Source organism: Notolepis coatsorum (assembly GCF_963971535.1).
Source record: "Notolepis coatsorum genome assembly, chromosome: 18".
NCBI lineage: Eukaryota > Metazoa > Chordata > Actinopteri > Aulopiformes > Paralepididae > Notolepis > Notolepis coatsorum.
The window spans coordinates 18,195,260-18,211,403 of NC_140182.1; the positions used below are offsets into that span (position 1 = coordinate 18,195,260).

General features: G+C 39.9%; 1 protein-coding gene across 1 annotated transcript in view; it reads left to right on the top strand.

Annotated features, from left to right (window-relative positions):
• The window catches only part of asz1 (ankyrin repeat, SAM and basic leucine zipper domain containing 1), a gene marked incomplete at its 5' end in the record, with an annotated part of 112,058 nt that overhangs the window by 72,630 nt on the left and 23,284 nt on the right, over positions 1-16,144 (top strand). The window contains 3 exons of the mRNA XM_084335088.1: positions 5,245-5,379; positions 8,983-9,098; positions 14,483-14,555. Of these exons, the coding sequence (XP_084191214.1) occupies positions 5,245-5,379; positions 8,983-9,098; positions 14,483-14,555 (324 nt within the window). The remainder of the gene's footprint in view (positions 1-5,244; positions 5,380-8,982; positions 9,099-14,482; positions 14,556-16,144) is intronic.

Sequence of the window (16,144 nt, forward strand, 5' to 3'; positions counted from 1 at the left end):
CCTACTGTGAATTGTACCTAAATTGCACCTCGTCCCATTTCTCCATTTCTGCCTTGCACTATATAGTATTGTATATTAGTACACTGCACAGTATTGTATATTGTATGGTAACTACGTCTATTCTGCATCGAACATTGTACATATGTCTAAACTGAACACTGTGACCTCATTTTTTTTTACTCTAATTTTACTATGTTATTTTATTTCATACTTATCTTGTCTTGCACAGTCTCTGGAGCGCAACAGTAAGAAGCATTTTGTATAAAAGTATTCTGTACTTCTGTATGACAACTATTAAAGAAACTTGAAACTTGAAACTCAGGTGTAATTTCACACTATTCTGAAAACCCAGATTTAGAAATATCTGCATTTTCAAACTTTTTTTAATTTTGATATGATAAAAAAAATATCATTAAGTAAATAAGACAAGAGGATGAAGATCTGATGCTCCTTTATTACTTAAAAAACATAAACTGAAGAAGGAATTTGTATTTTCCCCAAAATTAACAAAAACAAACATCTGACGGTGTTGACAAAGATCTGACGGTGTTGACGAGAAACTGACAGAGTTGACAAAATTGTATATGCATCTCTGATAAATGAACACATGCATTTTTTAAACAGATGGAAGTGACAATGATAAGAACTAATAACTCCTTGTCTTATACTGAACATTTTGTTAACCTAATTGTAATAACAACAAACTTTACATACACCGTTTCCAACTATTACAAAATGCACTGTTTCCAACAACAAAAACAGTAATGGAGACCAGGACCCCTTCTTCTCGTCCCTGTTTTCACCTCTTCTACACCACTTCCTGATCTCCACTTTCTCACACACTTCTCCTCTTCATTTCCTTCTGCATTTTCGATTAGTTTCACTATGATGTCTTGAACTGGGCAGAAACAGAACCTTTTCTGTTGGACCATGGGGATGCAGAAATTCCACTTTCACATCTTGTTGATCAGTATCCACATCGATGGTCTTGGCTAGCCACCAGTGGTCATCATATTATGGCGGGCCATACTTTTGTGCAAACATGAATTTTAAAGAAATCTTAACATGAGGGGTGTCTAGAATATGTGTTTCTTGTGGGGAATTCAAATATAGGATAATTTTTCGGATATGATAACTCTAACCTACATCATTTTGGATTTCAAAATGGCAGATTTTACCATTTTTCACCCCTTCGCAGGGCCGGACTGGGGGAATTATTCAGGCCAGGAAATATAGTGCGAAATATAGCCCAAGTCAGGCCACTTTTTAAGCAGGGTGTCTGGGGGTCCCCCACCAGGAAGATTTTTGTTACAAAGACTTAATTCCCTGCATGCTGGTGCAGGACCTTTAAAATGTTTACCCTTTAAATGCCATTGTTTGTGATGGCATCACAAATTATTGTTAAAAAAAACACACAAACATTTAAATATTTTCAATATACCAAATGCTAATTGGATTTTTCTGGGGGGGATTATTACAGGCTAATAATTGTTATAATCATCATGTGTCAATGATTAGCAACAACACTGATTTTGATGGATTTTTTGTTTTTGTAATGTCAGACTTAACAACTCTTATCAGAAAAGTGAGAGTATTTCATTTCTAATCTGACATTACAAGAACAATGAAAAATAAAAATAGTTATGATCAGGACTGAAGTTGAATAAAAGATTTATGGGGGGGGGAAAGTGACAGCGGATGATGATGATGCATGGTAACGTTAGCTATGTTAGCTAGCTAGCATGTTTATTTTTATCACTGACTAACCTGGTGGTCCTGTGGTGCAAGAAAACATTTGGTAAATGTTGCCACATTTAGCGGCATCTCCTGCAAGGGCCTTAATTTTATTTCTCTCTCCCTCTCTGCTCCATGCTTCCTCTTTTTTTCACTGTTGAAGTGTTGAAACATTTAATTTCCAGTAATTTCCATCTGACTGTTCTGTGAAATACAAGCAGTCAGCAGCAGTATGTATTTTTCTCTCCCTCCCTCTCTGCTCCACCTTCCTCTTTTTTCCACTGTTGAAACATTTCATTTCCAGTCATTTCCATCTTGACTGTTCTGTGAAATACAAGCAGTAAGCAGTATGTATTTTTCTCTCTTTCCCTCTGCTCGACCCTTCCTCTTTTTTCACTGTCCATTTTCAAGCGCAGGTTATGCTTGACATTTTTTGTCTTTCGCTGTCTCTCCCTGTCATTTTTCAGAAGTGCCATCTGCCATTCCATTCACCATCTCCACTGTCAATCAGTTGTATGGCCTGGTCCCGCCTCCACCAATCACATGCGGCTCCCTTTGTGTGTGTGTGACAGACAGAGCTCCCGATGGCCAGTCCGGGCCTTCGCCATACATAGATGCCAACATGAATCTGAAGGAAATCCTAACATGCAAAGTGTCTAAATGATGTGTTTCTTAATGGGGAATTTAAATATGAGTAAATTTTTTGGGATAGGATAACTCTAACCTACATAATTTTGTATTGCAAAATTTCCAAATGTACACATTCCCTTTCGAAGATTTTAAAAGATATGGGAAATCATTTATAATGACAAAGCCATCATTAGCACTATCCATCGTCACACGTGCAGAGTTCTGTGTTATACCCTGTATGAATGTTGGCTTTTTCTGAGGATGCTCCCTTTCTCATTAACTTATAGGTAACTTAACCCAAAGCCTTTAATTTGTTGAAGAAGATCATACTTTTTAAGAATCATGCCTGATGACACACTCGGTGCTGGTTTTTGGTGCCGTGGGCCAGGAGTTTGTTTCTTTGTCTTCAGCTCTCTTCTGAGGATGTGGTGGAATAGCAGGGCCTTTTGGATTTTCTGATTCCTTACTTTGCTTCCTGATAGCATATTCTTTGTTTCCGTGCCTGGAGAGTCCAGTGGTGATATATTTGTAGCCTTTTTTCAGCATTATTGTTTTTCTCAGGTTGTTTTGTTACATTTGTAATCTTCTCTTTTAAAGTTTGTATTTCTCTTGAATGCCTTTTTCGCATTTTACTTTGTTTCTGTTCCTGTCTGAGAGACTCTCTGCGCTGTCTGGCATTGTTATCTAGAATATCCTGATCTGGGGGGGTGTCTGCCTCCAGCACCGCACCTTCACAGGACCTTTTCTATCTGCACCTTTTCTGGACCTCTCTCCAATATTTTCTCCGATACCTCTGTGCCCCGTCTCCCATCTTGTCTATTTCTATTACTTTTTTGTCTTGAACCCTCTTTTTCCACCTTTGTCTTTCCTGCTCTTGCAAGGCATGTTTGCTCTCTTCGTCACTGTATATCTTTCTCTTCTCTTTCATTAGTACTCTCTATTTCTTCTGCTTCGCTCCTCAACTGACAATTTTAGCCATGCTTTCCTATAATACAAAAGTAATGAATGTATTAGAATAAGACTATAAAATCAGGTGTGTATTTACTAAACATGATTGATTGACGTTAAAGCTGCAGTGCATAGTTTCTACAACTAGATATTGCAAACATCTTCACACTGGCTTGGCTTGTGCAGACAAAATCCATGTTCAGTGGAAGCATTGGGAGAAAATTCAAGAAGACAGTAATTCCAATATTCCTAGGGTTTATTACAACTGATAAGATTGTGACAACTGACTAGCAAAGAAGTATCCTGTTGATTACTCCATACCATAATGTATTACACTATGGATGGAAAGTCAGAGAAAGGATGATGCAGCAATCTAGACATGCATGAACCAGTCCTATATTAAGAATTATTATAAAGATATTAAGATGAAATGATGATCTAAGTAAACAGTATAAGAACAAGAATAACTGTTTTCTTCTGTCTTGTATCCCTACTGGGATATGAAAGGGCAACATGGAACTCCTTCCCTGCTCTATAAGAGGCAAGAGTGTAGATGTTTGGTAGTGAAAACTACACACTGCACCATATTTTACATCAATCAATCAACGTAGACAAGTGATATATTTATATTTATTTATTAACACATGTGCTGGGAAAGTAAGACAATTATTCAATAAGCAGACCACAGCCTGCCCATGCTCTAAAAGTCAGAAGTGTATTGTAATGCATGCTATTATATGCACACTTCTGTGCAGATACAACTCTGAAATAACATTTAAATCATTTACCATGTTCAAAAATAGTATAATAATAGCATATTATGAGGTTATTGATGGATTTGTCAACTCCGTCAGTTTACACGTCAACTCCGTCAGACACAAAATCTGATGGAGTTGACGTCTGACAGAGTTGACAAAAGGGCACACATTTTCCCTCCAAGCCTGTATTGTGCACTACAGCTAGCTAATTTTTTGGCAGTTGCTAGCTGTCTTAATAATCTCACTGAAACACTTGAATTCAATCCACTATTGTTTTTTAAAAGTATAATAACGGAGAGACGGTGTTGACATGTTCCAGCTGTGACCATCGGAATATTGACATTGTTTGTCTAAAATATCAAAAAGTGTAAAACTTACCAGACCATGTGTGGTAGTGTTGCATTCACCACATTCAGGGGAAGGAAAAGGCGTCCTCAGGGATAGAGCTGGCCATGCTATTGTCTGATTTAAATAGGTGTATGAAAAGGTCTCACAGAGTTGACATACAGTAAACTGAGGACACAACTTTGATAGGTAGATTTCTATGGACAATATTATTTGAGTTTCATGGCATGCATTGTTTCATACATGTATAACCCTTATCTTTGATTTGATATGTATGTTTTCACAAGTGGAGAGGTCTTTCAAGCTTTTTTGGGCTGGTCAATAATGTGACCCCTTGCTGAGGACAAGATAATTAACATGGGAGCTTCTAACCACAGATTATACATTTAAACAAATATCCCCCAAAAAAAACATAACATCAGTATACACAATACCTTTAGATGTAACTTTGTGAGTATATCAATCATTATGAATTTCTTTATTTTTTATATAAATTAGACGTTTCTATGTAGGACATGTTTTGTCCCAACTCTCAAGAATCAGTGATATATATATATTTTTTATTATTATTATTTAAACGACAAATTATGTTTATTTTGCAGCAATTCTTTGTCATTGCCGCCATATTTAGTGTTACAGATTTCCCCATTCAAAACTACCACAGTGATCCTTCTCATTTTATAGTCGGTGGTCTCTGGATGTGATGGAGGAGTGCACTGCATATTGAATGCACAGTGCAGAGTTGAAATTCAACTGATATCACGCAGTTATCGATAATTATGGGTCTCAGCCTTAGAAACTGTACTGTACTAACTGACTAGTGTCTCAGGCTCTGGCTATAGCGGTGCAGTACGGACGAGAGGAGGCGGTTCTCAAGCTAATCCACCTGGGAGCAGACAAGACCATGAAGAATAAGGCTGGTATGAGCCCCGCTGACCTGGCCAATCTCTTCAAACGACCACAGGTACTGGAGCTACAGACAACACAGATAGAACACTGCTGACCTGGTCAAAGTCTTCAGACGACCACAGGTACTGGAGCTACAGACAACACATAGATACACACGGCTGACCTGGTCAAAGTCTTCAGACGACCACAGGTACTGGAGCTACAGACAACACATAGGTAGAACACTGCTGACCTGGTCAAAGTCTTCAAACGACCACAGGTACTGGAGCTACAGACAACACATAGATACACACTGCTGACCTGGTCAAAGTCTTCAGACGACCACAGGTACTGGAGCTACAGACAACACATAGATACACACTGCTGACCTGGTCAAAGTCTTCAGACGACCACAGGTACTGGAGCTACAGACAACACATAGGTACACACTGCTGACCTGGTCAAAGTCTTCAGACGACCACAGGTACTGGAGCTACAGACAACACATAGATACACACTGCTGACCTGGTCAAAGTCTTCAGACGACCACAGGTACTGGAGCTACAGACAACACATAGGTACACACTGCTGACCTGGTCAAAGTCTTCAAACGACCACAGGTACTGGAGCTACAGACAACACATAGATACACATGGGGGACCCTGATGTAAACAAGACGAAAGTCTTTCTCTGGTCTGCATCCCCTTAACAATTGTATGTATTGAGCTGTACTGTACTGTACCCATTGTGCAATCTGTTAATAAAGTTTTCATTCATTCATTCATTCACACACTGCTGACCTGGTCAGAGTCTTCAGACGACCACAGGTACTGGAGCTACAGACAACACATAGATACACACTGCTGACCTGGTCAGAGTCTTCAGACGACCACAGGTACTGTACTGGAGCTACAGACAACACAGATAGAACACTGCTGACCTGGTCAAAGTCTTCAGAAGACCTCATGTTCGGTTCGCTTGAGCGTTACACTTAAAGGGGAACTATTTTACTATTTCTTTCACTATTTGGGCACTTTTACACAATTCCTGTGAGTCTATGGAACACCTCTGTAATATATATATTTTTTTTATTCATTGTTTTGTATTTCTAATCAAGTCCTCAAAAACAGCATTTTTCTACCTCAAGATCTCGAGCTGTTTTGAGCCTGGGCTCCTAAACCACTGCGCCGGGCCGGCCCCCCTGAACATTAACATGCAGCAGTGACTATATGACATCACATATAGGGCACATTTTCAAATGACTCAGTTCAGTGAGGGTGAATATTGTGAGAGGAGAATTGGAAGAATGCACCAATATGAGAATTTTGAGACATAGATCATATTAATATAAGTTCACATAGCTAGGAAACAATGCTAAACACTCAAAAAGGCCATTTATAAGATAGTTCCCCTTTAAACCTCCCAAGTGCTCCAGCGGAACATCTCAGTAGCCAGTAGTGTCGGACTGTGTTTGTGCCGTATCTGACCAATCCACCCCACCCACCCAACCACCTCCAATGTACAGTCCCCCACCCCACCTACCCAACCTACCCCCACCTACCCAACCTCCTCCAATGTACAGTTTCTTCGTCAAATGTATATACTCTATTTTTTAGATTATTTTTGTATCACAAACAGTACTGTATTTGTAAATCTGGTATGTCATAAATGTATAGATGTAGCAGTACTGTCTATCTGTATGTCATGTATGTCATATATGTTAACACTTTGACTGCCGGGACCCGTCTTTAGACGTCTTTGCTGGCCATGCTAAAGTTGCCGGGGGACGCTGTACGTCGTCCTTATATCAATATTTCAAAAATCTGCGATCGGATTCATAATGTCCCTCCGCTGGCCTGAGATCCACCAGCAGGACCCACTGAGCTCTCTGGCGGTTCAGGAGCGCCATCTGGTGGCCGATCGGCGCAACCGCTTAACAGGAAGCGCAGTAGAGGTTTTGCTGGTCGGCCATATTACTTCCGGGCACTCGGTATAGGTTCCGGCACTCTAGCTCGTCACACTACATAGCGATCGATTGCCAATAACTCGATAAACAACATGATTTGGACGTATATACCATTATACAAGCTGGAGATGGACCGGGTAATAATATATCCCATAATGATAAAATTTCTACTCGACGATGATCGCCCAACGGCGCGCGGAGACTGGGGTGAGTTTCAGCGTGTAACGTTACCGTCTTCGATACTAACTGCTATTATCAACATTTGACCCACATTAGATGATTGGTATAACGCTGCCCACGGAATTATAAACGCCCCCTCGCCCATCCGGTCAACATCAGATGGCGTGTAGTAACTTCTAGAAGTACGTCTAGTTGGAATTTTTTATATCGCGCTGATTGCCATCAAACTGTATTTCATCATCAATATAATGCATTTGGGGCTATATATCACGTTCTGGAGAAAGCTGCAGAAAGAGATGAAAACATACTTATACATTAGACCATACTTTACTATGAATATGTGAATGAAAAAGTTTAACGTTGCTACACAATGAACAATACATATAGGACTTTGAATGGGCCCTAATAATGGCAATGTAGCAATAGAATTTAAAGGGGAACTATCTTATAAATGACCTTTTCCAGTGTTTAGGGTTATTTTCTAGCTATGTGGACTTATAGTAATAGGATCTATGTCTCTAATTCTCGATTTGGCGCATTCTTCCAATTCTCTCACAATAATGTCCCTCCCTCAAGTGAGTCATCTGAAAATTAGCCTATATGGGACGTCATATGGTGCATTTGCATAATAACACCCGCCCCCCTCTAGCTGCCAGCCGAGCCTAGAGCGAGAGAACTGTAAACACTCTGCGTGTCCTCCCGGCTCCCTCTCCCTCTCGAGGAAGTCCAGCACCGTGCTGCGCCACAGCTCATGCTCCCGAACCGAGAGAGAGAGAGAACTGTAAACACTCTGCGTGTCCTCCCGGCTCCCTCTCCCTCTCGAGGAAGTCCAGCACCGTGCTGCGCCACAGCTCATGCTCCCGAACCGAGAGAGAGAGAGAGAGAACTGTAAACACTCTGCGTGTCCTCTCGGCTCCCTCTCCCTCTGGAGGACACGCAGAGTGTTTACTTTTTTTTTCTCTCTCTCTCTCTCTGTCTGTCTGTCTCTCTGTCTGTCTGTCTGTCTGTCTGTCTGTCTGTCTGTCTGTCTGTCTGTCTGTCTGTCTGTCTGTCTGTCTGTCTGTCTGTCTGTCTGTCTGTCTGTCGGGTTTGAGTACTTGATTAGAAATATAAACCAATGCATTTTTTTTTTTTTTTTAACGTACAGATGTCTTCAATAGACTGACAGGAATTGTTTAAAGTTGCCCAAATAGTGCTAGGAATAGTAAAATAGTTCCCCTTTAAAAAGTTATAGCCCTGCAAAGAAGGGGACTTTCTCCATAGACAAATAGCGCTGGCAATCTATGGTATATCATTAATTTAACCTTAGGCAACCAAAGTGTTAAGATGAATTGAAAATGGGGGACCCTGATGTAAACAAGACGAAAGTCTTTCTCTGGTCTGCATCCCCTTAACAATTGTGTGTATTGAGCCCATTCTGCAATCTGTTAATAAAATGTTCAATCAATCAATCCTGTGCCGAGGAGTACGTGAGGCAATGATCACAACGCTGCAAGTACACCGAATGCTACACTATATCACCTGTGTCTCCAGATCAGGAGGATCCTGGACGGCTCAGCCTCCGGCCTTCGGGCTGGTCCCGCTGGCCGCAGCGGCGAGGATAAGACCCTCCTCAAGACCAACACCGACAGCCCCGCTGCCAAGGAGAGGTGAGACGACCCACACAACATGTCTCCTTAGTCCCTACTCCCTCAGAACATATTAGTACGTAAATAAGTAGGTACATAAATGCATAAATACATACATACATGCATTCTTTCTTTAATACATTTATTTTGTATCCATCTATCCATACATACATACATACTAGTGTTGTCACGATACTGGAATTTCGAACTTCGATACGATACCTTGAAAAGTATCGATATTCGATACCATTTTCAATACCACAGGGGAAAAGTTTCAATCTTAAAATGTAAAGTTTTTTTTTTTTTTTTTTTTTTTTTTTTTTTTATAAATATGTTGTTTTTGTTGCTGGTTGATTCTCCTCAGCTTCTCTCTGGTACTATAAGAGTAGGGCTGCAACTAATGACAATTTTGGTAGTTGAATAATCTGTCGATTATTTTTTCGATTAGTCGACTACCGGTAATCGAAAAAATAATTATATTAAAAAAATATATATAATATTTTTATTTTATTATTATTATTTTATTTTTATTTTTTTGCACTACCTATCTTTGTGAAAGTGGCTTCTCAGCTCTGGTCCAGCTGAAGACAGAACAGAGGAACAGATTGGACATTGAGCATGACCTCAGAGTTGCTTTGTCTACCATCACCCCAGACTTTGAGACTCTTGTCAGGACCAGTGATGCCACAGATTACTTGTAAAAGTAATCTGATTACTGATTACTCCTTTAAAAAGTAATCTAAGTTACTTTACTGATTACTTGATTATCAGAGTAACTTAGTTACTTTGAAAGTAACTAGGTTACGAAGTCGTCGTCGTTCCCCCAACAGTTTTTTTTTAAACGCTTTATTGAAAGTGCATAAATTGTTTTTAACTTGTTTCTCTGCACATAACGTAAATTGTTAAACTAGTGCTTCAGCTTCTGTACCATCAAGTATGGTAAAGCAACAGTCTATGATGCTCACAGCATTAGAGCAGCCAGCCAGTGGTTTTACAAAACCAGTGTATCACATCTAACAAATGCAGGCTGAACTATTCAATTACCGGTATATCAACTGTAACTATTAAATTGTTTTTATAAATGTCTCTCTATAAACATACAATCAGTCTCTCTTTAACATGTAAATGAACTGTAAATCTGGCAAATAAGAGCTTTTGCTCTGCCACCATCAAATATACATTAATCAAAAGGGAAAGAAACAATCTCTCTCTTTTGCTGTTGGACATCTGAGTCCTCCTGTACCTAGTCGAAGCGTCGGCTAGTGTTGTGATTCCAGATGCTTTCAATGCAATTGGATGTGCTGTTTTTAGCGGTAGACAGTATTTTGTTTCCTCCGCATATGAACGTGAAGTAGTGATTGAGGCTACGTTTAGACGAGCGTTTTGGGATGGAAGTCTGAACAGAAACCGCAATCACTTTTAATTTTGCGTTTAGACAACCGTTTTGGGGTGGAATTCTAACGACGGAGCCCTGCTGTCACACGATTGGCGCATATGTCACATGACGTGCTGTGAAGACCCGCCCTACTCTGCCTCTGATTCGCAGACTGTGGATGGGGAATGTGATTGGACCAAAGCAGAGTCACTCACAGACAGAGGGACCAGTCCACGCCGCGGGACACATTCTTGTGTAACCCTTTCACTGCCACACGACGTCACTCCCAAATAAGAAAAACAGCTCAAAATGTATTTTTGACTGTCGAAAACGAAATAAAATACTGCATTCCGCCTGCATTATGAATTTATGATGAGATAGTAACGAAATAGTAACGCACAGCCACTTGGACAAGTAACTGCAATCAGATTACTGGCTTTTAAAGATTAACGCGTTAGATTACTATTTTCGGGGAAAAGTAATCAGATTACAATAACGCGTTACTTAGTAACGCGTTACTGGCATCACTGGTCAGGACCAAACAACATCCCCAGTTATCCCATTAGTTCCCCCAAACTTACTGTCGGTCTGTTATGTTAAGCCAGTGTTTCTCAAAGTGTGGGGCGCGCCCCCCAGGGGGGGCGCAGAGGCATGACAGGGGGGGCCTTGAGATAATTTTTTTTTATTATTACAGAAAATTATCACTAAATCACTGTTGCAGCTGCACTGTTCTCCATGAAAGTACCATATTTGGATAAGTTTGACCATTTCTCAAACTCTGAAAATTATTATTTAATAAAACACAGAAAAGGATCACCAAGTTACTCTGGATAAAAAAAAAACTTTACAGACAACATTGAGACAAAGCTTCCTGACACATCTCCATCCAAACTCTTGGAAGAACTCATTGAAATCTCATCTGATACCACCTGGAGAGCTAGTTTCAGAAATATTTTGGTCCGCCAAAGGGGGGCCTGACAGAAAAAGTTTGAGAAGCACTGTGTTAAGCTAAGAAGTCTTCAGCTGGCTGGACCAGAGCTGAGAAGCCACTTTCACAAAGATAGGTAGTGCAAAAAAATATATAATAATAATAATAATAATAATATATATATATATATTTTTTTTACGACTAATCGACACAACAATTATAATCGACATCGTTAAAACCCTTTGTTTATCTTTAGATCACACATTTAAAAATAACTAAATGATATAATAATAATTAAGTAAACACTAATCTGTGTTGCATGTACCTGACAAACTGAACTGTTTGTATTAGTCATATTCCAACTTAACTGAATGCACATCTGTGTGTGTGTGGACTACTGTACTATTACAGGTATTGAAATAAACAATGCAACTTCCTTATAAAAAATATATATATATTTTTTTTATGAATAATTAAATATCGATATTGCGGGAAATGAGTATTGAAACTGTTTTAAATATTCAGAATCGATATGTATAGAAAAATCTATATTTTTGACAACACTAATACATACATACATACATACATACATACATACATACATACATACATACATAGTTGCCCCATTAGCTAATTTAAGTGAAAGTGTAATTAGGAATGCATTTCTTTACATATTCCTCTGAGAAACACATAATTATATGTAGCATTTCACCAGAGGGGTCAGAGTGGTAGGCTGTGGGTTTGGTGCCTTGCTCAAGGACACTTAACAGGGGATGCACACGTCTGCTGTTGCAGGAATCGAGCCTGTGACCCCTGAGTTATAGGACGGCCTCTGTAATCTCACCAGGGCCACCCCGGAGTAATGTGCAGCATGTGTATTTGTCGCCCTCTATTGGACATTGTGTGAACCGGTGGCTGTGGAGCAGGGCCCATATTTACGTCTTGAGGGTAGAGCGGTACTGATCTAGGATATGTGCTGCTTAGGTCACACGACCATATTACACTGGTCACATCTGGTCTCAGATCAGCACCCCTATTCTCGGGATGTTTGATAAATACAGGGCCAGGTGTTGTTCAGCCATTGTTCCAGTAGACGTAAACACCAATAAAGCTTCCTTCAGGACTGTTTAGTCCCATCCAGGTGGTGTGTAATTAGTCTGAGCCAACACACTGTGTCCCGGCATGTCCAGCACTAAGAGATCCAATCTGGAAAGTGTTTTATTTGTGTCTGTTTCCCACATAAACTGCTAACAGATTAAAACATGTGTCATTGTGTGTGTGTGTGTGTGTGTCTGTGTCATAATATTGAAACCCTCTCAGACAAAGAACCATATTGTTCTTCATAATATACTGTATATAAGTCAGTTCTGAAAACAGTCGATGCATTTTTCACTAGTGTCAGTCCAAGTCATTTGATGTGTGAAATGTGATGCCTGACCATATATACTGTATATATTTATTCTTACCGTATATATGAATTATCCACATCCGTCTGTACATACCTGCACATAACCCTTTTATTATCTGTAGATACTATATCTATATCTGTACATCCCTTACCTACTCTTAGTAGTTACTGTACGCTGCCGGCCAGTATGACTTACAGTTACAACCAACTGTATTTATACCTGTATCACTCTTATATGTTAATATTACAGCTCTGTACATACATTTGATTAGCACCACACCCAGTAGTACTAATCTATATATTTTATACCCAGTTTAATCACCTGTACATTGTATATTTCTATTGCACTTTACTGTTACATTGCCAAACCTCTTTTCATTGTGCTGTATAATGCCAATACATTTGAATCTAATCTAAAAAAAAAAAAAACTCCTTTAACCCTTTAATCGCCATTGACGCTTTTCAGCGTCATTCCCCGCCATGCTTATTCTGCCGATGACGCTGTACAGCGTCATTGATATCAATATTTCAAAAATCTGTGATCGAAATCATATTTCTCCCCGGAGACATTATATGTACTGGTGAGCCCCTGTCAACTCTCTAACGGTTCAAGAGCGCCATCTGGTGGCCGATCGGCAGATCGCCCAGGGCATAAACAGGGGAGCTGGTGCTCATTTCAATTTGGTCCGATCACTCGCTATAGGTCCCGGGACTCGAGCTCGACACAATGGATATCGATCCGTTGCCAATAACTCGATAAACAACATGATTTGGACGTATATACTATTATACAACCTGGAAATGGATCGGGTATTTCTATATCCCATAATAGAAAAAATTCTGTTCCACGCTCATCTCCCAACGGCGCGAGGAAGCTACGGTGAGTTTCAGCGTTATTTTGTAATGTCTTCTATACTAACTGCTCCAATGATCATATCACCCACACTAGATGAATGATATAACGTTGCCCACGGAATTATAAACGACCCCCCGCCCATCCGGTCATCATCAGATCATACGTAGTAACTTCTAGAAGTACGTCCATTTGAAATTTTTTATCTCGCGCCGATTGCTATCAAACTGTATACAATCATCAATATAATGCATTTGGGGCTATAAATCACGTTCTGGAGAAAGCTGCAGAAAACGATAAAAACATACTTATACTTTAGACCGTATTTTAGTATGAATATGTGAATGAAAAAGTATAACGTTGCTACACCCTGAACAATAGATAGATAGATAAATAGACTTTGAATGGGCCATGGTAATGTCAATTTAGCAATACAATTTAAAAAGTTATAGCCCTGCAAAGAAGGGGAACTTCTCCATGTTAAATAGGGCTGGCGAGGGATGGTAAATTATGAATTTAACCCCGGCGATCAAAGGGTTAATTAACACCTAGTTTATGTTCAGACTTCAGTTTTGTCCCCATTGCAACCCGCTGACTGAGGTTTATGTACAACAAGTGTTTCTGTGTTGTTACCCATTTCACCTGAAGCTCGAGGCCCATGTTCACATATCTTCCCAGACTAAGACCGCTGATCTAGGGTCAGTGACCGTGACCGGGGACACTTGTCTTCCTGACCTTATTCAGACTGAGGCTGATTCTAGATCAGTACTCCCCACTTTAAGAGGCTTTGTGAATATGGACAGAGGTTTCTGTGATGTGTTGACCTCTGTGACCCCTGCAGTCTGGCTCATCTGTGTGACATTGAGCTCCTCCTGCACGGCCTCAACCTGGAGTACCTCTCCGACATCATGATCGTGAGTAGAATTACAAGTATAAGCTCTTTATTTGACATTTATGTATGTATGTATTGTATGTACATTTATGCATGTATACCAGGAGTTTGTCCTCTGCATGTAACCCATCCTAACTGTTAAGGAGTAGGGAGGGTCCATACCCCAGCATCTGGGGACCAGCTCCAGTTCTAATGCCAGTGCTTTGGTCAGGAACAATGGCAGGAGTATGTACCTAATGGAGTTAAAGGTGCTGTAAGTCATATTATTTTGTTAATATACGTTTTAAATAGCTCTACATTCCAACAGCCATCACTGATATAGAGTGTTTGGTCAGTAACATCCCAGTCCCTCTGCTCTGCACATCAACTCAAAATACATGTTCTGGTATCCCCTTCCCACTTTATCCTATCGGGAGAGAAAACCCTAGATTTTATTTTAACCTTATTTCAAGAAATCTTGCCAAGCCAAATTTGCTGGCAGATTATTGTTGATTATTGTTTTGTTTCAAGCACACATTTGTTTTTATTTCTTATTTTTGTCAGACTATTTTTGCAGTGTTGGAGTTCTCTCTCCTGGTTGGATAATGTGGGAGAAGGGGATACCAGAACATGTATTTTCTGTTTACTGCAGAGCAGGAGGGACTGGGAGACCCATGTTACTGACCAGACAATCGGTGATGGCGGTCGGAATGTAGAGCTATTATTTGAACAAAGAAAATATCACTTACAGCACCTTTTTAATGTGCTGATAATATGCACAAATGATCAGGATTGGAAATGTGATTGAGTACAAGTCAGTTTTTAGGAATTTGTCTCGATCACATTAGTGCAAGATCATGAAGCCATGAGTTCCACAGTAGGACATACTGACAACACACGGAACAATAGGACATCGCAGCACCGGGCAAGACACATGATGGACAGTAGACTATATATATAAACTACACACATTCAATACTATATACATTTATATTTTAACATGGCCAATAGGGGTGCATCGATTTGGGAATCTCTCATTTCAGTTTGATTTAGATTCTTAGGGTCACTATTCAATTTAAATGTATTAAAAATGATAAGAAATACATGCATAGTTTTGATTATAGATTGTTGTTTTGAGTTCATCTTCCCATATGACTACCTACATACAGTAGGTCTCAACGGAAGAAAAACTAAATTATTTTTAGAAATGTGTGAATCTTTTTTTCGTCCCATGTCTTTAGTGCGATTCAGCATTACTGTAGTAGAGATCTATGGGTCAGACGCACACAGTTATCAAAACCTGCTCTATTCTGCACAGCTGCGTTCCCAGGGGGAATATGACATGTGCTCGCATGGGAAGATGTCCTGAGAAGTGTTGTTTACATTTTTGTTCCGTTAATAGCGACTCACCTAGGCTCACTGAGCCTGTCTGGGTTGTTGGCTCGTATTAAACTGAGGGTTAGCTGGAGCTTTTAAAATCGCACATGATTTATGAAGGCCGGGGTGGACGGGTGCAGCGCTGACGGATTCTTCTCGCCATACGACAGAATCCTCATGCAGGTACATCTGTTTCAGGTGGGGAGGTCAAGAGCAATAGCAGGAGTTTTGATTCGGTCAGTGCTGAGTGATGTC